This window comes from Cygnus atratus, chromosome 1, assembly GCF_013377495.2.
Source record: "Cygnus atratus isolate AKBS03 ecotype Queensland, Australia chromosome 1, CAtr_DNAZoo_HiC_assembly, whole genome shotgun sequence".
Classification (NCBI taxonomy): domain Eukaryota; kingdom Metazoa; phylum Chordata; class Aves; order Anseriformes; family Anatidae; genus Cygnus; species Cygnus atratus.
Window position 1 is genome coordinate 117095225 of NC_066362.1, and position 26156 is coordinate 117121380.

The following is a 26156-nucleotide window of genomic DNA, read 5'->3' on the forward strand; positions in this document are numbered from 1 at the left end:
AACCCTGTGAAGGCAAGGTGGATTTTGTGATTAATGAAAATAATATTATACACACATACTACACACACACAAAGAAGATTGCAATCCTTTAGAGGAAAGCCCTGAGGAGTTTGGGGCCATCTCACCATCTATCTTGGCTGAGCACTAACAAACCTAGCCTGAATTACAATTTCCTCTCAATTCCATCATGCTGCTATTCCTTCCAACAGCAGATTTGCAAATGTTCTTTTCTACCATGTCCAGCTGGTAAAAGTACAATAACCCCTTTCTCTTGGGCCTAACCTGGACAGCTTACTGCACGATGCTGTAATACTCGGGGACAAGAAGTCACCAACTCAAGCAATATTGGGAACAGCACTCAGTAACAAGGGATTCTACAAACAGTTACACTTAAGTCCTTATAAATCTAATAATATTTAAAAGGTTGCATTCAAAACCTATTTAAACAGTATAGGTTAAGAATTTTTGAAATGATCGGAAACAAGAATAGCATCCTTATCTTCAAACCATGATCAACTCTAGAATTTTATGAATGGATCACAAAGTTACCTCAAAAGTAAGTTATTACATATCAGGAAAAACAACACAAAAGCAACACACCCCCAATCCTCCAAACCAGCCAAACTTCTCTAAAATATTTTTTTGTAAAGCTTACAGGTAGCTCACTGCCTATACTGTTGATTACTTTTGCCTGTCCTAAACTATAATGACCATCTTAGCTCCTAAAAATGACTATTTGTAGACTTTTTAAAAATGAACATTTGCACAAGGTAAGTGGAATTCCACTGTACAGAAAGCAAATCTTTAACTTGATGTTTACCTTGTGTTGCACCCACACTGACTTTCAGAACAACTGAATCAGTATCTCTAAGCACTGAAATCAATGCTTGTTTCTCACAACTGGGGAGAAAATTCAAAATTCTTTAACAATAATCTAACAGCATTTTATAAACCCACTGAGGTACAAGATCCATCACCAGAGATTTGAAATGGGACAAAGTATTCCAAAAAGGTGTGCAATTCAGCATTTGATGTCAGAAAGTTCAAATGCTATTACCACCATTCATAAACCAGTATGCTCATGTGATTCATACATAAAATACATTTGGAAGATCAAGATGTTATTGTAGGGCTTGCATTTAAAATGAAATGATGACACAAATAAGTGAATGATATGGATTTCAGACATTTATTGACAAGCTTCTCCTTTTTATGGATGTATTATATTCAACTGGATTTAATCCACAAAAGATGAAGTATTTTGTTAAGAAGTTGACTCTTCAATTGAAGCTGCAAAGACTCAGGCCTTTAGCTGGCGAAGGACCAATTCCTGCACTGTTTACGGTGGCAGACATCAGCAATTTCATGTATATATTAATTCCAAAGTCTTAGAAGGAACTTCAGGATCTTTACAGGAAAAATAGTTTCTGAAATGCAAAAAAAATCAGATTGCAAAACCACCAACATATGACCCAGGCCGTAAAGTCTAAAGATTTTTTTTTTGTTAAAAAGACAGTTCCTTAAATTGAGAGTAAATATAACTGAATACTGAAGAAATAAAGTAAAAGCCTTGAATGCAAAAAGTATATTAACAGTATTGGAAACATTAAAAGGTTGACTGTCTTCCATGATTCCTGCCTTTTTTTTTTTTTTTTTTTTAAGATTTGGATGAATGGGATATATCCATGTCTCCCAGTTAACTGTCACTAAAGTAAGTAATCTCTGTTTGCTTGATGATGAAATTCTTCAAAGGATCTCTGCTCTTGCATTTGAAGGACTCAATGGCCGGAGCACAGATCTTTACACTTACAAAAACTCCAGTTTGAGAACTGAAGTCAGCAATAACACTCTTCAATGTGAGAAAAGCTTATTTCCACAGAAGACTGGATTTTTTTCAAGCACTGGTCCCAACAGGTGGAACTACTCATTGTTAGAAACAGGTAAGGACAGTAGAAAGGAAAAGGACAGTAGACAGATGCCAATTTTCTCAAAGAAGCCCTGAACACCACCACCTTCTTCACTGCCATCATGCCATCCCTACTCCCCCTGGCAGCACAGCAGCCTTCCTGTTACTTCTCACCAGACGCAGAGCATCTCCACATACACATCACTTCAATCGCGCCAGTCGCTCAAAGAACAAGTGATTAACCCTCTGCTGAGATTGCGTGGTGAGGATGAAAACTACAGAGATGACAGTTTAAGAACATTTAAAAACAGTTTAAAATGCATCAAATCTAAATTCAGTGTCTTTTCAAGAAATAGCGAAGGGCAAAGAGTAACATGCAAGTCAGTTCCAAGTGTCAACCTTTTAAATTCTTTTATTTAAAGATGTTGACTGTAGGACAAAAGATTCACTTTGTACAGTTTTCCGAAATAATGGATTAATTTATGTCCAAACAAGCACAAAACTGTCATTCAGGAACACCTGTGGCCCATGCTGTGCAAGCAACAGGAGGTGTGTAAGGTTTACACTTAAGCTTGGGAACATGAATAACACTTGCACATGCAAGAGAAATTATTTACGTTGTCTTTAGGCCACAGATGGAGAACTGGCATCTCATGAGGTGCACGTGGCTACACTATATTGCGAATATGGCTCACAGGGGAAAAACTGCTAACCGATGAAGCCTGTGCCATTGCTCAGTGGGTGGAAAGGCTACGACTGCTCTCCACTCCTTGGCCACTTCGCACCAAACAGCCAGAGGAGAAGCAGCTCTCCTGGCCCATGCAGCCAGAGCCAGGTAGCGCCGACTGGGGCCAGGGGCAGCCAGGAGGGGACTTTCTCTCTTCCCTCCTGTTCCCCCTGCTCCACATGCTGAGCAGGTGGAAGAGCTTCGTAAGCAGAGTCATTGACAGGCGAAGACGGAAGGCCCAGGCCTGAAGAAAAAGTGTAAGTGCAAGCCACGGAAAAGAGCAAAGACAAAGAATCCTAGAATCAGAGTGGAGAGAGGGGAAAGCACATTTGCAAATAAAGTATTGCAAGTGGCAGGTATAAGGTTTAATTTCTGTTAGTCTCTTTGCAGGCTAGTAGGACCAACCACACAGACCTGATTCTTAGTTTACCGTAAGAAGGGGAGGAAAAAAAAAAAATCAAAACAAAAATTATTTTTTCCACTGGATATGTGGAAAGCAAAGTATTTGTGGAATATTACAACCAAGTACTTTTTTTGTTCATTTTATTTCTTATCTCCAGACGTAAAGATTTGGCTGCCAACTTCATACTAGGCCCCCTCACACCCAAGTAACCTAAAAGGAGCAGAACCTCAACTCCATTCTCCTTATCTCCTAATATTTAGCAGCACAGTTATACCGCTGCATATGAGACCACCAGGTGCAGCAGGCATAAATACATTTGTCAAAATTTATTCCTTCTCTGTAGTAATGGAATGGGAGTTGAGACTCTGGATCACAGTTTCCTGCACTATTTTTGCACACAGTCCAACATGGTTTCATTTTTTCTGTGGGTCAGATGAAGCTCTACCTAAAATCCATTCTCACAGGTATTTAATAGTGTCCCAGAAACACAAGACACAACATAATATTACAGATTTTTACCTCTGAAGTGCACTGCTCGGTGGCAGCCTATCATTATCTCTACAATTTGCAGTGACACGATAGTGGCCTTTGGACTGAATTTACAGTATTACTTTAGGTCCATCAACTATAAATGAGGTGAGGACGTTACAACTTAGAGATACACCTATCGGCATGTCACAGGCACATTTTGCAAAGGTAAACCTAGGGGGCATGTAGCTGTACAACTGTACGCAACCATACGAGATCCTGAACTTTGCAACAGTCATAAAAGTCATCACAAACCTTAAGTACATTAATTACTGGATTGCAATGCAACAAAGCAAGATGAGTATATGCTGCCAACACAAAGCAGATAAAGACAAAAAAAGCATATGCAATTCTGGAATTCACCAGATGATAAATTTCCAAAGATAAAATGAGACAAGCATGCCAAGTCTGACCAACAGTCTATCCAGCCCAACACCCTGTCTCCATGTTCACTTCGACAGCACATGTACTAAAATAGCAATAATAAAAGATTAGCACAGCCTTTTCATGAGTACACATTCTTGAATAAGAAACAAAGGGAAGAAGCCAGCATGTAACATTTTCTTTAATATTTTCCCAGGCTGCAGCAGTGTAAGTTCAGGAACTTCCTGCACGCAGGTGGTACAGCTGATGTTAACATCTCTTAATGGTTTTTCCTTCCATTTTGTCCCACTGCTTTTTTAAACCATGTCCAATCATTTAACATCAACAACATACAGCAGCAGCAAGCAGTTCCTCTGATTAACTGCAAGGAACCATCTTCCTTCCATTTGTTCTGAGTTTGCTTCCTTGCAGTTTCACTCGCTGCTCCCAAGCTCTTGGGCTACAAGAGATGGAGAACAACCTATTCTGAAGGCAGAAATATCAGTAGCACCTCAGCACATCTATCTACAGGATTAAAAAAGGATTCTAAGATTCAGAAAACTAGGATCTTGCACGGCGTTTAAATGGAAGCAGAAGTGGCCAAAAAGCGTTACTACTTTTAAGATGAGGACATCTCATAAATGTAATGAGATCTGTGACACAACTGCCTGCAACATGAAGGGATAGGCTTCAAAAGCAGCTGGAAACCCTCATGTAAACCTACATATTCTTTGCGTTCTCTCTAAAAGACCCTGCACAGGATTTCTGAAAGCAATTTCTATCTGAGTGTGACAGACCAATACCATTTACTTACTATAAAGAGCTAAACTGAAACAAGGGGCTTATGTCCTTCAGGCTCTTCTGGATTAAAGTCTTTGGGAAAGCTTGGGTACAAGACTGAACTAACTTCTTAAGATTTTGAACTACGGCATCCCTACTGTCCAGAGAAGAGGCAAATACATTGTCTTTAAGTGGAGAGAGCTAACTGCAGACCCAAAAACCACAGACAATATTTGAAACCTGGCCAGCCTCAACAATGTAAATACATGTGGGATTCAGTGTTTGGATTCTCTCTAGAGAATCTTGATTTAAAAATATTAATTAATGAAGAAATGCTTTTTTTTTTAAACCAGATTTTTTTTTTAATTTATTAAGAACCATGCCCACCTGTTGTTGTCTTTCAGATTATGTTTTGTTTTTAATTCCAGCATTACTTGAACAAGACAAGTACTAACACTGCAGGTATGTCAGTCTCTGCTAACGTAACTGAAGCTTCCCTTCCTTATACAAACTAGCTTTGCTTTACACAAAGCTAACAGCTCTTCAGAGCTCATTTGTGAAACAATTTTCTCCTAAACTTGGAGAGAAATTTTAGTTTAGCAACACTCAGAAAATAAAAATGAAGGAGTAAAAGAGCATGAACATTCACAGAATGTCATCACCATTACATGATCTGTGATGTGCTTCCAAAACTTTATGTAAAAGCATCAAAAGTTTTTGAAGCAAAAAATTAAACAGCTATTCATAACTTTCTGCTAACAAGCAACTTACATTGAAGGAAGAAAAAAAAAGAGATTGGATATTACTTTTTAAGTAACTTCCAACGTCTTCTGCCCGACACGCACTGCCACCCATAGCATGGTACCAAATGAATGAGCAGCTCTGATCTCAAGAGCTAACAAAATGCTACAAGAAAAACAGGCATTCAGGAATCACAGCAGTTACATTAGAAAGGATATTTTTTAAAGTTTTATAATGCTAGGCTTCCTTCTCAAGTTCTCTAAAAGCACTCTGTTCCAAGTAATTGTTCACAGCATTTTTTCCCCAAAGACATTCTCCCCACTTGCATTCAAATGGGTAGAAGCACGGAGCTTGCTTTCTGCTGCATCATTCACCCAACTGGTAGGCTTCTAGCTCTGACTTAATTCTTTCCAAAATACATATAAATAGCCCCTATTACCTCTTGTATTGAAGTGTTCTTAGTTCTCAAAAAAGTGTCTGATAATTTTTCTCTCCAAAATAGAAATGTTTTCAACAAGATCAGAAGCACTTGACAAATGAAGAAAGGGATCCAGCAAAATGCAGGGGGCAGTCAGATGCTGTTGTGATTTTTGTTCAGGACTCAGTACTGGATCAAGCAATTCCCCCTTTTATTACCCGTTTTCATTAACCCAAGTCTGAATCTCCCTGCTATCTCTGCAGATCACTGGAACAGTTTTTTAAAGTTTGAGAAATGCTATTTTCAGCATTCACATCCTAATGCTGCTACTTGCTTTCACTATCAAAAAGCTATCGCCGTCTAAAGCTATAGTTGTATCACGATCTATCTATAACGAAAGCTACAGATAGTGATAAACTTCATGCAAATAATGACAGTGATATCTGGAAAATGTAATATTCCTTTTAAACAAAAACTGTAGCTCTAGGTTAGTGAAACATGTTTTACGAGCGCCAAGCTAAGTATAAAACCACTAAGTGAAAACACCTTCGTCAATGAAATTTAACGCACAGTTGGTTAGCAAGTAGGATCTTGCATGAGGCCTTCCAGAACGATTAGAGCAACCAAATACCGTCCTGAAAACAGGAAATGCATGTAACCGCAGTCCTGTCCACAAAGATCTGACAACAGTTACTGGGAAGCAGCTATTAATACTCTAGCTGCGTAAGGGGTAGCTGTCCTCTACAGTCAAGGTATTAAGCAAAAAAATATGAGTTATGTTAGTTGTGATACAACACAAAGACTTTCCCTTGAGAGGTGTTGTCAGCCTGACTGCTGACATGATCAAATAAAAGAACACTTGCGTGCCTCAAGAAAGCCACTATGATTTATTTAGCACTGCCATGCACAGGCAGAAGCAATGCTCAGGGACACCTAAGCCACTGTGACCATCAGGAGTTGCCTAAGACGAGGGTGACAAGCAACTCGCAAAGTTGGTGCAGGAGAGGTAAATCGCTGGGTATGGGGAAAAAAAAAACGTTCATGAAAAAGCAGAGCATACAGTCTTCCTGGTGGAAAGCAGCCTAAAACCTGAACCACAGGAATGCCACGGGCAGCTCCTCTTCAGCTGCAGACAGTAGGAAAATGAGCACACACACGTTATAGGTGTGGAAAGGAGGGGATGTCACTCACTGAAGTCAGAGCTAAAGTTATGTCCATGGGTACAACAATTTCATTTCCCAGTTTCGAAAGCCTCGCTAGACCAGTCTGGAAGGACACAAAACACCACAGGGCAAAGTTAACTGCACAAACCAAGATTTTTGCTATTAACACTAAATTTACAGGGGAGGGACAAAAGAAATAATCCTATTAAAACAATCTAAGTATTCCAGATAGACTGCATACAGCAAAGCTGTCACTAGTTAAAGGATATTATGTGATTCTCAAGTATCCCTCTCTCCATCCCAAAAACTCTGCGATAGTTTCAACGGACTTATGAGTTGTGTATGCAACCCTCCCAAAGCTGTGCTTGACTCAAAACATTTCCAGAACTCATTTACAACAACCCCATGGCACTCGCCAACTCCATGACCTTACAAGCCAGTTGCGACTAACTGGTCAGTTTGTACCTGACATACAGGTTTGCAGGTGTGGCAAGTATCACATACTGCTGTGCTACAATAGGAAGTTTGCAATTCAGTGCCACCTGAAGACAAAAAAAAAAAAAGCCACTATGAGGTTTACTTCTTTGCCCCAGATTAGCATTACAAGCCTTCTCTATCCTGTGATCCCCTCTCCTTCCTCCATCACACTGCCTGAAGGAAGCAAAAACCTTTCATATTTCATAGAAATACATGTAATAATGCACAATTAATGGGGAAATTTAAGTCCCGAACATGGGCTACTTCCCAAAATCTTGGGAGACCCTCCCGCCATTGGTTACAGTAGTTTTAAGCAAGTGAGAGAAGGTAAGCATGCATCTTCCTGATTTAATTATAGAAATCTCCCCACTACCCACAACCAGCTGTATCCCCCTCCTCCCATCCGAGTCAAACACTTTTATTACTTTTCATTCCAGAAAGTAAATGCAAATCCACTCCCAAGGCCTAGAACTACTACAGGTAACAGCTCAGCTCACTGAGACAGCTCTGGATGACGGTACCTGTATGGCTTCTGGAATGGTTCACACCTGCTCAGGAAGCTCATGCTTCATTCACTGAGGACACGGGGCACAAGCCAGACCCTCCACGAGCTCAGCCAGCACACTCCAGTTAGAAGCTGGACTCAGATCTTTGCAGGTCCCTTCCAACTGTCCATAGTGAAACCATTCTATTCTGGAAACTGGAGGCTTTTACATACTGCTTGTATAAAAGTAGCCGACTCTAAATTTAAGATATTTCCCCATAGATAACGCAGGCTACGTGCACAGAAATAAACCACTAAGCACGTGCTGTGTCAAGAGAAAACAATGTTGAGGATTATTCAAGAATATACGTGTATATTAAGAAGTGTTATTAGCACAATCAATTAGGTTTTTCTTGCGTATTTACTTGCCATATTAGTTGAAAGGCATAGGAGTAGACTTAAAGAAGTGTGAAGAACTTAATTAGTAATATTGAAAATAAACATTGTTTCTAACTGTTTGTTTCTAAAATTAAAGAGTACGGGCCTTCCCCTTGCCCACACCCTTTCACATCGCTACAGGCAGGCGTAAGACCCACACCTCGCACACCACAACACTTATGTGACAGAGGGTTAGGCGTGAAGAGAATTTAAGATTTCACGCCCCACAGAAGGGGCATGAAAAAAATGAAACAGTTAACTTGCTGGAAAGGTTAAAGAGGCCAACATCTCTTGTATAACGGAGCTTTAAGCTCCGACTGCTATTAACCAGCCAAAGAGAAGAGGACTTTGTATATACAGACCTACAGCTCCGTTCAGATGTGCAACTTCATGGGCACTTTTCTGCAGTAAATGCCAACTGGCAATGGAAACTCCACCTCTCGTTTCAGCTCAATCCCCTGAGCAAGCACTGTGCAATAGGGCTTCCCAACAGGCATCCCTCTCCCAAAGTTAAGGGAATCTTCCTTTAAGCTCTATAAAGAGACCCAACCAAAGGGATAACCAAATGCCAAGATTTTGATACATATGAAGGAAGAAAACCCAACATTTATTTTTAATGTGCATTTCAATGAAAGACAACCCACCTTCACACTAAGAACCAAAATTACTCAGAAGCAGCGCTTTAAACAGCGGGATCTGACTGTGGAAGGAGAGGCAATACCATGGTACCTGCCTCACTTGCTTAGGAACTCATTTCTTTAACTTCTAAACAAAACGGGAATTTCTTCTATTTAAATGACCTACCAGTTTAGCAAATATCAAGTTACATAAATATTGCATCATCTTAAAAACGTACCGGTTGTTTAATCATGTTCTTCTATCTGCAAATCTATATAACACTTGTCATTCTTCTCACACTGCAGATTTAATCAACAAAACTGTATTTTCCAATGTTTTGTCCAAACCAAGTTTTTAAACAAAAGAACCTACTAGCTTATAATCAAAATGTAGGCTGACACAGCAGTTGAAGAGTAAAGACTCTGCACACACAAAAAAAAAAATCGAATGCCAGAATATTAAAGTTCCTTTTTAAAATTGAAACCATCAAGTATTATAAAATGTAAAAGAAACACACATGATCATACAAATTTAACCGTCACTGCAGTTCTCACGTTTCTATAATCTGCCCTTTAAAAAAAGCTTAGAAATAACTCTGTTTAAAGATTAAAAATGTGAACTGTACTTCTAAAATAAAAAAAGGATTATTTATCCTAGAAGAGTTTCATAACTGTGCAATGCAACATACATTAAAAACACATTTCTCTTACACACACTTTCAGACCACGATCCTGGCAGGGATATTTTACATGCATTAACTGGCAATCATATAACTTGCAGTGCACCTTTTATTAAGGCTCTAGCAAACGTTTATTTCCTTAAAAGCTATCGCTTCTGAATAGTTTTCATGTAGAGGATATTTTTGCATAACCATAGTCAAATCCTGTACAATCACTGTACAATAAGACATTACATAGTTTTTCTGGTCATTTGAGATAACAGGTAGCAAGATCACATTGGCCTGGGCTCTAAACTACATTACTTACAACAACATTTAAGGTTGACTGGAATTCTTCGTACTGCAGAAAACACGGAAGATACTGAAAACTGAAATTAATACAAATAGTATCCCAACAGCACAGACAGCCACAGCTACAGGCAGCATCCCTACTTAAAAAAAAAAAAAAAAATCAGTTCTGCTCTACCAAGTTCTGCCTGCTCGTACACCAGGGTAAGAGAAATTCATACGCCTTGGCTCAACCTTCCAACCAGGGCAGCAGCAGAGAGCTCTTACTGTTTTTGATTCTGGTACTGCACGTCACAGTGCAATGATGTTAAAAGAGTAACTTCTACGTAGGTACTACCAAAGTAGAGAAAATGCCTGCACAGCTATAGCAGCAGAGACTGCGGTCCAGCTGAGATCCAAGTATGCACAAAGAAGTTATCCAGATTTGATAATACACTCATTTTAAAGCTGGGGTACCAATATGCAGAGGTACTAATAAATACTACTCTTCACTAATTTTATTATTATTATTTAGAAAACAGAATCACTGGCAAACTAAGTGCTAAGCAACACGTGATCTGCTTATGAGAACCCAGAATTTTATCAGTTTCAGCAATGGCACAACAAAAATCTGGAAAGGTTCTCCCATGCTATAGAAAATTAGTGAAAATGAAGTCATTAGAGCAGACGTGTTTTTCTCCTTTCCAGCTGTCTGAAGCCTGACAGACATCAAGCCAGTCATTAATGAATTGCTTTGAATCAGTTTGTTCCATTTTTGAGTTTTGATTCTGGAAGTGAGAAAGCCCCCAAGGAAAAAGCTGTGAAATGACCTGTAGTAGAAATCTGGTTCCCTGTTTCAGTTGGTACATCTGCAGATCTGCTTACCCACTCCTCGGGAGGTGGTTTCCTGGTGTTAGGAAATTCCTACCTATCTGTGCTGAGTAACGCCCCCAAAAAATGAGTTCTAATGCACTGGAGCTAAGGCTTCACCATTAAGGAAGCTGCAGTCTAATCTCATTAACTCATATTTTACAAGGTCTAGAAGAAATTAAAATAATCTCCAAATGTCAACAAGCTTTCTCTACAGAAGATCTCTGCTGCTTGCCTGGACGATCTAAAATACCTGTTATCACTAAATACAGAAGCTGAAGCAGAGCGGTCAGACAAAACCCAAAGAGGGCTTTGGGTTGGGCTGCAAGACCTTCACGAGAAGCATGGAAGTCCTAAATCGCTCCTCAGTTCGACAGGTGTCACACGTTCCCTGAATCTGGAGAGCACATTGTACAAAATGACTATGCTTACCCACTCTCTCAGGAAGATTGCTTGCATCTAGAAATCACAATAAAAATCACCCCTTCTATCAGTCTCCGCATCTGAGTAGCGAATGCTGGTCTGAAGAGGATGGCATAAGCTATTCCGTTCTTTCAAACTACCAAGGACTTAGATTAATTAGCAATTAAAAGTAAGTAGTACAAAAGATTCCTTTCTCACTGGATATAATGGAGTCATCGTTTTTCTCAGATTTTTGGCCACAATGCCAGCAAGCTCTAAACTCACAACTGGCATTACAGGAAAACATCCTACCACTCAAAAGCAAAAAACAAGCTGCCATTGGGGAAGAAAATCAACTAATAAAGAAAAATACGACTTGAGATGACAGCATTTTTACTGACAGGGAACAAATAGATTGCAATATTCCTATTGCATCTTCTTCCTTACACAGTTCTGAATACACCTACGTTCCCAGATTAACTGAAGATAACCGTCAAGATTAGTCATCAGAGTCCTAACAACAATCCTAACCCTATCATGCACAATTATCTAAGGAATCCTTGAACAACCTTCCACAATTCCTCCAACTGTCCCAACTACATCTCGGCAATAGCTTTCTAAACCACAATGTAACTTCTGCTGTGCTTTCCATTTTCTTTAATGTAATATGTGTCTCCTTTCCGTGTCTTGTTCAACCACTAATACTATTTTCAAATTATTCAGATCAAATAAACTTGAAAAGGTGCCTCATATTGACACTGTGCATAGAAAAAAAATCCCACTGGAACAGCGAATATGGACAGTGTACAACTGATCCCAGAAAACTGCCAAATCTAATAACTTCTTTAACATATTAAATTGTAGGTTAATAGAGTTCATTTATGGTTAAAAATTAGACTTTTTGCTGCTCACTAGTTAACACAGACTTGTCTGTCATCTCATTTTATGTAGACACCAAAACTGCATTCTGCTCCAAGCATCTCATCGCAGAACCACTGAGTGGCTTGGGTAAGAAGGGACCTTAAGGACCACCTGGTTCCACCCCCCTGCCATGGGCAGGGACACCTCCCACCAGACCAGGTTGCCCAAAGCCTCATCCAGCCTGGCCTTGAACACCTCCAGGGATGAAGGCATCTGAAACTTCAATCCTCTCTATGTGTAAACAAAAGAGGCATTAAAGCCATTTCAACTACTCATTTCATCCATATAGTAATGACAGTTAAGGAAGCCCTCCATTACAATCCAAAAAGTTAACTCAATTTACATTACACGTGCTCCTATGCTTAGAGCATATTTGAAGATTCTCATAAAGAGGTCAGAAGAGGTTGGCTCAGACACACATCCCTCCCATACTCTTTTTGTTTTCATACAAAACTTTTTTTTTTTTTTTTAATTTCACCAACTCTTAAGCACTAAAGAGAGGATTATGTAGTGTTCTGATCCAAAATTAGCTGAACAACAGTTTCTAACTAGGGATTTTTTTCAGAAATTATAGAAGTTACACTCACACCCTTTCCTTTGAACCTAGGAAGGGACAAATAAATAATAATAATCTTAAAAAGTAAACAAAAATAAAACAAAAGTTATGATTATTATATTTTTAAAGCACGAAGAGATCTTTAAGCCTGACCTACTAATCTTTTTAACAGGTAACACTTCAAATCAGATTGCCCTTCAATGAGTTTGAGTCTCTGGTCTTTGAAAATTTACAATGCACAAGTGTTAATGAAATCACAAATTCAAAGGCTTTGGTTTCCCAACAATTAAAGCCCAGAGAGGTTAGGAGAGTTTACAAACACACAGACAGCAACACATTTCTGTTCACCACGCCAAGGACTAAGAACACATGAAGTTTTCAGAAACGGTGTTTTTCGTTCACCTTTAGCTACGTATCTGTAACATGTCCAGAAGCTCTTTTACAGTTTACCAACCAACGTATTCCATTTTTGTACTTCTTCATTCTTCCCAATCCCATTCTACTTTTTCTTTCCTATCAGAGGCTGCTTATGACATGCTTTCTGATGTTATGTAATGGATGTTTTCCATTTTCCTTATCCTCCCACCACGCCTTGTACTCCTTCTACGCTTTGGTGCGTCCTGAAGATCAGCATCACTCTCCCTTACTCAAGCTTTCAAATTCCAAACTTAAAGCTATTTCTTGCCCTTTTAACATATCCACCTACACCTTCCATACTTGCTCAGCTTTCTCCATCCTTCAAATCTAAAGGCAACAAAGCATGACATGAGAACAGACACGTGACTGTTTCTTCTTGGCCTTCATATTCACCTCAAGGAAAAAGCAGAAGCAGCAGGTTTCTTAGCTCTTGCCCTCCTTAGGTGGTAAGGGGGGAAAAGGGGAGGCAGCAGTAGAAGATAAAGGCGCAGCCGATATTTCTGCAAAAGGAGCTGCTTTGTCTACCATACCTTACTTTTAATTCAGAAACCGGAGAAAGCAGAGGCATGACTGTATTCAGAACTGAGGGCATGTAACTTCTCAGGATTTTTCACACTCTCCCCACACCCTCCTCAACTTCCTTACGCCTATTCTATTCCTGTTTACCCTGCTTTTAAAACCTTTTGAGGCAGGGAACAGCACCTAATAGCATAAATGCTCCCTTAAGTTAGCAGTAAGGGTTAGATGGTAGCCAGGACCAAGTTTCAGGTAGTTGCAGAAGAGACTAAATATAAATATCCTGTAATTTCTACTGCCTTTGCCACCACCACCACCCCATTTTGTCTGCATCACTTTGTCACCTATTTAACTCCCTGTTTTCCCCCTCTTCCTGAACCTTCCTTTTCAACCTCTCTTCCAGTCCCTTTCTTTCGCTGCAAACCTCTTGTTTTTATTGTAACATTATATCATTTTTGAGAAGCCTTCCCAGAAGGCTTCTTCACTTCTCTCCTTCCCCAAAAGCAAATGGAGGCCTGATTTTCAGCAGGCAGGTTCAAATGCAATTTATGGAGCATGCAACCTGGATCCCTCAGCCCATTCAGAGCCACATCCACAATGACATGAAACAGCTTCATAAAAAATATTCAGCTTTCTTCTACAGTCCTCATACGTACATTCTGGCATTCTTTGCTGCTGCACCTATGCTCAGGTCTGAAACCATCCCAGCTCTTGTAGTGGCAGACTAACTCCACAAAACACTAGATCTTCCTTTAAGAGAGGGTAATAAAGCTAGGCCACTGCACTCACTCCATCCTTCCTCTCCGAAAGGAACGTAACCCCAGCAACTTGTGCTTCCCTTAAGAAAATAAGGGACCAATCCTTTTGGCCTCAGCAAGTTTTACAAATATCCCTTCCAGAAACAGCGTCATACTAAGAGGGATGCATACCAGGTAGGCTCTCAAATCTCTCTTATTACAAAAACGCATCCTTTTTTGAGTCTGCACTATAAACTGTACCGGTTATTAAAACTAAGGAGTTTCCCATTTTTACTATTTTATTTTTTTAATTTAAATCTGAATCAGTTCTCCAGCCTGATTTACTGCACAGACCCCAAAAATGGTTTTATTAGCATATATGAGAAGCAGCACAGGGACAAAAACACACACAGACTACTTAAAATTCTGTTACCTACAGGAAAAATGCATAAAACTAAAGCCTTAACTTCAATTCACTATTATCCTCTAAATTCTTGTGCAAATAAGTTTTAAAATCATAAACCAGTGTTCGTGTAAAAAGTCAAAATGGCAAGTCCAATGAAAGGAACAATACTACCAAAAAAGATTTATTGGCTCCATTTTAAAAGCTGTTGCACTGGAACTTTTTACTAATGCTAAAAGTGATATCCTGAAATTGTTCAGAATTTTGAAATTCTTCAAATGCAACCAGAAATTTAATGAAAAGCATATCCACGAGTCAATCTGCTTCAGAACTTAGTAACCGATCTATATTGAAAAGTGAATCATAATCCTCAAAACACCACTGTGAGAAAAGGAAATGACTTACAGCCATTTTAACAAACAACAATTAATTTAACAACTTACCACAAAGGAAATTCACATGTAGATATATAGTGTTCTGCTTGTAATTCATAACACATTTAGTCACTCCCTTTAAAAAAAAAACTCTTAATTACAGAACTTAATTAAACAAGCTTCTTCCACAAATGCTATGCAGCGAATGCAAGAACCGTAGAGGCAGCTATTTCATCAGAACAGCTCTGACGGCGACCCATGCACCCTTACACTCTAAAGTGAAAGTATCTGAGAAAGAGCATTCTTCAACTCCCAAATGCGCTGAAGGGACTTTTTATTCATTCACACTGTGCTCTATTTGCACAGGGAACACTCCCCCAGCATTCTTTAGATACAGAAAATAGTATCTGGTATCAAGAATAATACCTGACCCACCCCACTCGCTGCAAAAACACGCTAGCTGACTTTAAAGATGTTCCATTCAACAAACTTTCTTAGGCTCGAATGCAAACTGTCAAATGGCAGGCACACAGTACTTTTGACGGTGTCAACAGAACTAGTTTTGAAAGCAGGCTTTGAGCAGACTGGTTTTGAAAACAGGCTCTCCTCAAGAGGCATTACAACTACTAGGGTGATTTCTTTATTACGCTTATCTGCAAACCAATATCATATATAATAAAATATTCAACTCACTTCTCTTACTTTACAGGACTTCTCTGGTCTGACAAATTCAGATTAGACATTATCAAACACAGTTCCTTTCCTTCCTTACAACAAAAGTGTTCTGTAAGGTACCAAGATTATGCTTTCAGGTACTTCTATACAAATCCTGACAGCCTCTGTAGGGCTCCATACAGGCCCATGGAGTTGGGTATTGTCTTGTTTGTTTTACTACAAAGAAGTACTCTGCTACTGAACAGGATTAACATTGTTACCGCATGTAACAACGAGTCAACTGGTCCCTATAAAGCTACTTGAAGTTTAATGAGCATCGCTTCCATTTCTAATTGTGAAGATACATTATTGAAACATTACGTTTCAACACCACAGCTGGAGAACCTCACCAAGAAGGGAGATTGCAATAAACGTAGCTTACGTGAGTTGTACAGGTAAAACACAAGACAGGTCTGAACTAAGGGACTGAGAGACCTACACATGCACCCTAAGCAGTCAGCATGAGCATGACAACAGATCAGCTTCTGGAATTATCCAAACAACTGCTGAAACCTGTCACCTTGCTCTGCAACGTGCTCACTTCAGACTCTCCACTCACCTGCTCAGCCCTTTTCTGCAGAAACTCATCTAACCCCTTTACAGCAGTAACTAGTTTTACATAACCATTTCAGTTTTCACAAATACACATTTATTTCCATTTCAATAGGTTGAAAGTATTGCCAAATCCCTCCCATTACCCAAAAACCCTCTCAGTTGAGGGCCAAGAACAACTATATTTTTGTTCACTAACCATGATTAACCTGAAGCCTAATTCATGATTTTGTAAGGCTGGAAACCAAAGCTTAATTTCTCCACAGAACGTAAACTCACCTAACCCCCAGTGGGATAAAGAGAAAAAAAAAAAAGTAGGCCATGGCATTTAATTCTGGTACCAGGAAGTCTTGTAATAAGCATTAATCACCATAAAATCACTTCATAGCCATAAATATTTTCCATAACTCCCCTTAATTTTCCCTGACTGTAGAAACGTTAAAGAAAACAAATGGCTCTACAAGCAGAGTTGCCCAAGTATCAAACATCTACTCTTTTCTAAAATGGTATATAGAACAAACACACGGTACACTTTTTAGATGATGCTTTCAACACTAACTTCAGAAGATATTAACACAGTATTTCTCTCTTCTTCTTCATCCCTACTGTTTGCCGTGTCTATTTAACAATTAAGGCAGTAGAGCATGAATTGTCTTAATTCTATAAATACGTGTCACTTAAAGAAACGTACCGCTTCAGCCTGCACAGACTAGGTAGACGAGTACTTAGAAGCTGCCATACGTAGCAACATTTACTCCATAAAAAACATGGAAAGACAATATAACAAAGAAAAATCTTACACTGTATTCCCTAATAATAGTCTCCTGATAGAGAACATAAAGCTTACTGAAATGCAAAGACCAGTATTCTGGTTTTCCTGCAATCTTAACTATACTTCTACAAAATCATGTTATTTGATGAGATCAGGTCCCTGCTTACCTTTTCATTAATATATTAAAATGAAAACAGTAAAATTTTAACTTCACCAATTTTTTCCTTGCCTTCAGGAAGTAGTCACAACCCTGCACTTTAAACTTAAGAAAAAGCCAAAACATTCACAAATTGAAGTTTTAAGTAATAAAAAACATTATTTTAACGAAATACGCCTTAAACACCAGCTTTGAAGTATGAAAACATTCAGAGTAGCTCATACTTGAGCAAAAAGTACTGTGCAATGTCCATATATATATATAAAGAGTTATTTTTAATACCAGATGCAATACAAATGTTGCAAGCATATAATTAAGTCTTTAAGTACCAAGATAGATAAATATCATATAGGCTGTTTTAAAATATTGCAATTTCAAAGTATAAACATGGTACAACCATGAACTGTAGAATGTGTCATCCGTTACCTTAATTGGATCCTAAAAAAAAACCCCACCATATTAATATTAGCATAAAGCACGAGCAGCATGCAGAGAAATACTGATCTTTAAAATCTGTACATCATTCCCAGCTATCCAATAGTCACAGTTACAATTTTTACTTCAAATCTTTCAACTTCCAGACACCCTCAGGAGGGGCTACAAAACCAGTTTCACCCGTAACAGGATTTACAAAACGTTAACCAACTCAAACTTGTTCCACATTAACAGCCAGTATGCTAGATAAGCAAATAAAAAATGCAGAATGCATTAAAAAAATAAAAATAAAACATAGGAACAGCTGAGATATAAATTTACAGAAACTGGAAAGGCTTCCCACTTCCTGGAATGGCTTACAAATGCCTCATGGTACCAATTCCCAGTTTCCCAATTCCCAGCACTGCCATTATGTGAGGCTAACACTATAATTACTTTTAAAGCAATTTTTCTTGGTTTTGATGAAAATAAATTAAGCCAAAATGTTTCCAAAGTTATTAAATTAAAAAAAAAAAAAGACTTTTCTACACCTAGACTAATCTGTTAAAATGTTTTCCTGCATAATTATTTTTCAAGCAGCCTGTTACAATTAAAACTGAGGATATTTAATTATAGATTAGTAGAAAATTAACATTAGTGTCAACACCAAAGAGACAAAGTCACTATATACTAATTCACACTGTCCAGAACTATTTTTAAACAAGTAACACCTACAATTATAACGAAGGTGAAACAAAATAAACGTACAGCGACTATTCTATGTTAAATAAAAGCACAGATGTTCGCTTTGTAAATTTTGTCAACACGCGTGGCCTCTGCACAAAGAAAACATGATTTTTAAAAATCAGCTGCAAAACAAAAGGTCCACAAAACCACAAAAGGTAACAGAGACCTAAAACTGGTATATTAACAACAAACTACTTCATCTCTCTTTGTATCGACTTCAACATCAATACTGCTAAATGGAAACATGCTTCAAATTTTGTCCACAGAATATGACAAACTGATTAAGCTCAATGAATAGGAATTACCAAACATCTTAAATCCAATAAATTAGACCAACTACATCAACCTAAATCTGTATAGCAGCCAAATAATTATAGCTTATGAAACTAAGATTTGTCACTGAAAGAGAGTCCACTTTGGCAAAACAACAGAATTTAAAAAAAAAATAAAGGAATAAAGAGGAAAAGGAAACTGCAGTTCACTTTCAAAACAGCATATGCCCCCCCAAGTAATTTTCAGGTCCACCTCCCATGAGAACAAACATCTTTCTGGGAGAAAGAGACATCAGAATACCAGCAGGGTTTTTTGGTTTTGGTTTTCGTTTTTTTTTGCTCCTTCACATCTTGTCAACTATAGAAGTGCAACTGCGTGCACTTTTGCCTAAACGAGACCAGTTACATTGGATTTTCAGCATTTCAACTGCCTTGAAAGGAGATGTCTCTTTCAATTTCCCCTCTTTTCTACCCCAAAACCACAGTAGCTGCAAACTATTATTTTCAAGCTCTTTTTCTGCAAAACAAACAATTTTTGACAACAGCAAATTCTATTTCTTTGTCACAAATACTAGCAGCGTGTACACAATTACATAAAAGTTTGATTTTTTTACTGGCTTATCACACATCCAATACATGGAGCAACAATACAGTACTGCTGACCTTTACTCAGTATCTTCAATACTCCCCATAAATATTGTATAGATCTGATGTCATATCTGCTCTTTTCATTTGTTACACCCAGCAGCAGAACCCAGTTTAGTTCATTCTACTACGGTCAGATATCCTACAAAGTGAAACTACCAAAAACCGGACTCTGGTCCAGATCTGGAGTATGAACAAAACCCACAACTACATTAAAGCTCCGGACAAGAAGCTTCCTCCATCCCTGGAAGAGATCCCGGATTTCTTACTGTTCAACCCTGCCAGGGTGTGGCTTCACGAAGCCAGAGGTCCCCCCGCTGAGGCTCCACGCGATCTCCTGTTTGGCCTGGAAGAGCTTAAGCCAACGCGCCGCCTCCTGCTAAGCAACCCCTCTAAAAACTGGGGCAGCACCTCATTGCGTTGAGGCACCGAACCCATGCCAGAGCCCTGCTGCTTGCACGAGGGCTGGGGCAGAGAAAGGAGAGGTTCCGAGGACACTGGCAACCCAGATCTCCACCTCCCCCTGCCAGTCCCCGGGGACACACACACTGCTCCCACCACCATGACCGCAGGGAATGCGGCTGGGCATCACAGCAGCCCCCCCCTTTCCAGAGGGTTCCACAGCAGATGCGCTGCTCCCGCCTTACGGGAAGCCCTGACACACTTTTGCCTGCGTGGAGGATTCCTCCAGAAACATGGCTCCATGGCTTTCCTTACCTGCTAGCCTTCCACATAAATCTCACGTTACTTTACAATGCACCGGGCTTGTAGATTCTTAAATCACTCAGTTAGGATTTCATAATTATGGAGCGCAGGGTCTTTGTTAGCTGCTGTTGCTCCACACACAAAAGGAAAGATTTCATTACTATCACTGCAAAACCTAGTCATTAAATGCACACATGTACATCCACACTTTCTGCAATAAAAATGACCGTTACGTGAAATTTAAATGGTCTGCTAGAATAATTACTCTAAACCCTCCCTTGCAGTGTAGATTTTACAGAACCTATAAAGCTTCACACACGCAAAAAAAAATGAATTGTGTGAGTAACAAGCATCTTAAAAATAAGAACCTTTTACTTATCGATAACAGTACTTGAAGCACGTGTGTTCCCAAAAAGGAAAAGGCACAAACAAAACTGCAGCTGGTTCAAGCCATGAAATTCCTCTGAAACATCTTTGCATTGAACAGTAACATTTTGATCTACTTCCTCAACAATCTACTTTTCTCAGTGACAAGTTTTACAAAGAGCATGCTTCCTAAGTTAGCATGCAATTCATAAACGTCCAAAACACTGTCAGAAAACCGAGGTGGAATATCAAAATTCAAAAAAAAAAAAGGTATTTGCTCTATGCAGTCATACATTGATGCTGTAAGAGAAGATTCAACAGTATTTCCATAAACATACTTCAAAAATATCAAAAAGCTGCACAACTTCATTGACCTGACACAGACTGTATATACTAAAACTATTATTGACTGACATAAAAAAAAAATAAAGGCATCAAATGCAAGAAAGAACTCAAAATCCAACGTGATGAACTGCTGCCCACTTTCCTTCATTTTACAGTACGCAAAATAAAACTTAACCTAGTGATGTTATGTGACAGAATCTAATTAATATGGTACTTTTATTTTTTGAACTGGCCTCCTTAAGCTCTATCCCATACGATTCTCTGTAACGCTCCCGATAGCCCCAACAGCACTCACTCAGCAACCTGAGTTCTAGTCTACTAACAGTTAATGGACGTTATTTAACTGGTCTGACGTGTCACTCCCCTACCTTTTTATCTGGAAAAATACTTTAGTAGCTAACTCCAAAAATCAAAACGAAATAGAAAGGTTTGCTTTTTTTTTTTTTTTTTAATATAAGCACAAAGAAAAGTGTACTTGCTTTTCGTCCCGTCCCTCCCCCCACGTCCTGACATTGAGCTTTTCGAATTACGCCAGAAATAAACATCCAAGCACGAGTGAGGGCCTAAGCCACCGAATGCAACGCAGTATGGAGCTGGGGCTCCAGATCAACCAAGCAAAAAAAAAAAAAAAAAAAAGGAAGGGGGGGGAAAATATCTCCACGTGAAAATATCAGCGCAGAGCCCGAGCACAACAATACAATAGGCTGAACAAAGTGTCAAACGCAGAGCTCCTGACAGGAACAAGTCGGAAAGCGGGACCCAGAGGAACAGAGCCCCCTGCTTCGGCCGTGTGGTGCTTTCAGAGCCCCCCTTTTTTTTTCTTCCCCTGCTGCGCGAGTGTTTTCTTCGCGCGCAGGCTCCAGATCCAACTCGCAGATACTCAGCCTTGCACAGCCTTTGTCGGCAGCTCGCGGCCCGGCAGCTTGAACGTGCTACAGGTTGATAAGGACGACGCCAGCTCCGCGGACGCCGGGGAGCAGCCGGAGCCAACTCGCGAGGAGCAGCCGGGAGTTTCCCTCGGTGCTCACCGGGGGGGGTGGGGGGCTCTGCGCTCGGGGCGAGGCGCCTCCGTCCCCGCTGTTTGTTTCGTGTTTACCTCCCCCCCCCCCCCCCCCCCCTTCCCTTTCTCCTCCCTGTCCGGCCATCTTGGGCCGACGGGAGCAGCCATTACTTAACTCAATGACAGGGCCCGCAACTTTTCGCACAGCCCGACGCCTCCCCGCTCCCTGACGAGCCGGGACAGCGGGGCGCGGGGAGGGAAGGAGGAGGGTGTGGAGAACGCAGCTCCCGCGGAGCAGCCCGCACGTCTCCCAACACACCCGCTCCTCCGCCGGGCCCGGGAGCGGCTGGGACCGTCCCGTGGCCGCCCCCCCCCCCCCCCCGCTCCCGGTGTCCCCACACGGTCCCCTCCTCACTGCCCCCCATCCCCCGCCTTGAGGCGCAACGGCCGGCGGGCAGCGCGCGCGCCGCCAACGGCCCCCGCCGCGCGGGGCCAAAATCACGAGGGAGGCTCCGGGGAGAGGCCAACGTCAGCAGCGCCTCGCGCGCGCCCTCCCCCCGCCGCCGCCTCCTCCTCCTCCTCCTCCTCCTCCTCCTCCTCCCCCCCTTCACCACCTCCCCCCCCCACCCCCCGCCGCCCCCGCGCCCCCTCCCCGGCTCTCTCCGGCCCGGCCCGGGGCAGGACGAGCCCCGCCGGGACGCGGCTTCCCCCTGACGGGGGGGGGGGAGAGGGGGGGGCGCTGCGGATGTGGCGGTGCCCCCGCGCACACGCAGCCTCGCCCGGGCCCGGTGCACACGCACTCACACTCGCGCACACACTCGGGGGAGCGGCCCGCTCCCTCCCCTCCCCCCCACGTTCACCCCCCCCCCCCCCCAAGGCGGTCTCCACATCCATCCCCGCTCGTACCTTTAACAGCAAGGCCTTCGTTCTGGCGCCATCTTTCATGAAGCCTCAGAAAGCCGAAGAGGCGGCTGCGGGAAGGGAGAGGAGAGGAGCGAGGCGTTAGCGACACACGGAGACACGGGCACCCCCCCCCCCCCCCCCGCAGCCCAGCGCCAAGGCACGGCGCGGCTTCGGGCCGGCGCACACACGCACCGCCGAGCCGCGGGCACGGGACGGGCAGAGAGAGGAGAGGAGCGGGGGTGGGGGGGGGAGCGCGGGCCGAGCCGGGACGCGGAGGCGGCCGGGGCGGCGTGGGGAGCGGGTACCTGTCGAGGCCGGCTAGGGCTTCCCTCTCGTCGGCTGTCAAGCTGGCGAAGTCCTCCCTCGCTCTGCCCGCTCGCTTTCCCCGCCGCCATTTTTCTTTTCCTCATCACCGAAAGGAGCAGCAGAGGCGGCGGCGGCGGCGAGCGACACTCCGCACGATTTCATGGAAACGCAGCGTAATTAAAACCGCCGATCGCAGGCGCTTTCCCCCCCCCCCCACCACCACCCCTACCCCTCCTCCTCTTCCTCCTCCTCCTCCTCCTCTCTCGCGAGCCCCCCGACACCCCCCAGCGCCGGGCGGGGCGGGGTGCCCGACACACGCACACGCACCACAACTTTTATTACAACAACAACAGCCGGCAGGGAGGGGGAGGGAGGGAGGGAGGGAGGGAGGGGAGAGGGAGGGAGGCGGGGGGAAGGGGAAGTGGGCCCCGCTGCCGGAGGGGGGAGGGGGAGGGAGGGGGGGGAGGGGAGGGAGGGAGGGGGGGGAGGTGATGGACCCCAGCTGCTGGAGTCCCAGGAGGAGGAGGAGGCACGCGGACCGGTTCCCCTCTGCCCATGTCCTGTGTTTACATGGGACCGCCGCCACGGCCTATGGGGCTTGGAAGGGGAGCGGGGCTGAACCGTCGTGGCCGCCCCGGCGAAGTTGTGCGGCCGCGCGCCCAAAGTTGCGCTAATTGTGGCACCGCGCCGCACACGCCGGACACCTACACCACCCCCCCCTCCCCGCCCAGCCCCGTCGGCCCACGCGGCCAATCACCGCCTCCGCGGCGCCGCACGTGACCTTTGTTGACTTACGTCAGTCATAGCGCTCCCGCCGCCAGCCCCTCCCCGCCGCGGATACCGGCTCGGTGGCCGCTCGCCGCCAACCCCCCTCGCCTCACTTGGTTGGTGGCTGCGGGAGGGGGCGGGCCCGCGGGTATCTGCGGCTCGCGAGAGGGCGAGAGGGCTGTCAATCAGAGGAGGCGCCTTTAAAAGCGGAGGGCGAGGAAGAAGGGGGTGCGGGGGGCTTTCGGGAGCGAGGCGCGAGGCGTTGCGTAACGGGGGCTTCAGGACTGGGGGCGCGGAGGGAGCGGCTGGAGCGGCCCTCGCTATCGCCCCGGGGTAACGCCTGAGGGGCGGGGGCCGCGCTGCGCTCTCGCTTGGCTCGGTAGCGGGGCGTGGCCGCCTTGGCACAGGCGGCCGATAATGGCTTCCCGGAGCGGGGAGCGGGCACGGCGCTGCCTCGGGCGGCAGCGGGCAGAGGAAGCGCGCCTCAGCCCGGCCACGGCCGCCCCCCCTGTGGCCACGGCGGGGCGGGGACTTTCCCCTGCCGCCCTTCCCCGCGGTTGGGGAGGGACAGAGGGGCGGTGGCCGTTGGTCGGCCGCCGCCCCGCCAACGGACGAGCGCGTGGCGAGGCGTGCAGCGCGCGCGGACGGCGAGGGGCGGGGCCTGGGGGGGGGTGGCTCTGCCTCGCGCCGCCCCTCCGCGGGCCTCCGTGACAGGTGGAGCGGTGCCCGCCGGCTGTCACGTGACGGGGGGGGGGGGTGGTGCGCCGCCCGTTGGGCTTCCTCCCCTCAGAGGAGGGCCTGCCTGTTTAACGGCCGCCCGCCGTGCTTCAGCACGGCTATCAGCTGCCCTCCGGAATTGGGTTAATAAGGTCTAAGGGCGAGCTACGCAGAGGATATTCAGTCACACTGCTGTTGCTTCTATCCCCTCGTTTTTAATTTCTACTATAGAATCATGTACTTATGAGACTGACCCATGTCTTTTTTTCTTTTCGCAGGTGTACCAGGTAATGTTCGCATCAGTAATGTTTTCGAAGTGGCTCCTCAGATGTTTTCTGATATCATGGAGCAAAGACACTTGAAGAAGTGTGTCAAGGCTTGCATGACTTCCCAGCATACTGACTGAAGATCTGGTCAAGACAAGGTCTTGAATAGCGCAAAAGACTCCCATGAATGTGTCTGTGCTCACTCTAAAAGCAAAATCATGTATGCTATTCTTTCTGATGCAAATGCAGGTAGAACAAAAGCGACCTGAGTTTAGAACGGTTGCGTATCTTCATAAAATAGCCAGTAGCCAGTTGGTTAGAATATCAGTGCAAGAGGCAAGGGATTGTGTTTAAAGCACTCTTACTTGAGGTTGGACTCCAGATAAAGAATGAGTTACTCTTGTTTCTGGGAATGGGTCCTATCTTGGTAATAGTGAAAATATTAATAAAGTTACGATCAAACATCTATCTCCAGTGTTTTACACAGCTTCTCCGTCACATATTTTCTCAGCAGAGTCCTGTATCAAATATTAATTAATTTGTTAAGTTTTTAGTTTTGTTTGAATTTCAACATCATCTGTGAGTCTTCAGAACTGCTTTGCTGCCTTCAGTGTGGGAGTTGTGGACAGATAAAGCTCTGGGACTGAGCAGTGCTCTTTGGGTCCCGCTTCCTTGTGCATCCTCGCCCCCTTTACACTTCCACGCAATTTCTTTGTGTGTTGCTATTTGCTGTGTCCAGTGTTGCTTTGTCATGCTCAAGGCTTGTCCAATCTGTTCAGCTGCAGACCAGTTTGCCAAAGAGCTCTGTGTTCCAAGTTGGCGTTTGGCAGCCTTGCCGTTCTCTGCAGCTGGAAATTGAGATGCAAGCTTGATGCTCGTTGATACTGCTTGCAAAGTAATGTTAGGTACAGCAAGCATGAATTCTAGAACTCTCTGTAAAACCAAACACCCATTGCTGGATGTCCTGCTGAGCTGAAAGGCGACTCTTAAAATCACTGCGCAGAGGTTGATAGGGAAGAAGGATTTAGCATTGGCACTGGGATTTGAGCTGCCATCTCACTTGATGTCAAGGGTAGTTCTGCTATCTCAGACATCCAGGTTCATTGGTAAATAGGACAAGCACACAGGTAGGAACTCAATCTCAGGCAAATAACTTTGTGCAACATGGAAAAGGGGAAGGGTGACCTCCCCCCGACCTACTTTTTCATTTTCTAACCATTACTGTTCATTACCATCAACTCCAGCAGTCAAGTGCTTACCTTGCCGTAGTCAACTAAAGGAGGAGCTGTTCAGAGATGGCGTGATCCTACCAGGATTTT

At 43.2% G+C, this 26156-nt stretch overlaps 1 protein-coding gene across 9 annotated transcripts in view; it reads right to left on the minus strand.

Moving 5' to 3' along the window:
* Window positions 1-23232, minus strand: part of KDM6A (lysine demethylase 6A) — a 154868-nt gene extending 131636 nt beyond the window's left edge. For 8 of the 9 annotated variants that reach the window (XR_004778484.2, XM_050708905.1, XM_050708915.1 and 5 more), the window contains exon 1: window positions 22784-22833. Coding sequence is in view for 8 of the 9 variants with exons in the window: in XM_050708905.1 (XP_050564862.1) it covers window positions 22784-22822 (39 nt within the window). In the remaining variant the exon portion in view is untranslated. Of the gene's footprint in view, window positions 1-22783; window positions 22849-23085 lie in introns of those variants that run through there. The other variant, XM_050708907.1, reaches the window with a different exon arrangement.
* Between the last annotated feature and the right edge of the window lie 2924 nt (window positions 23233-26156).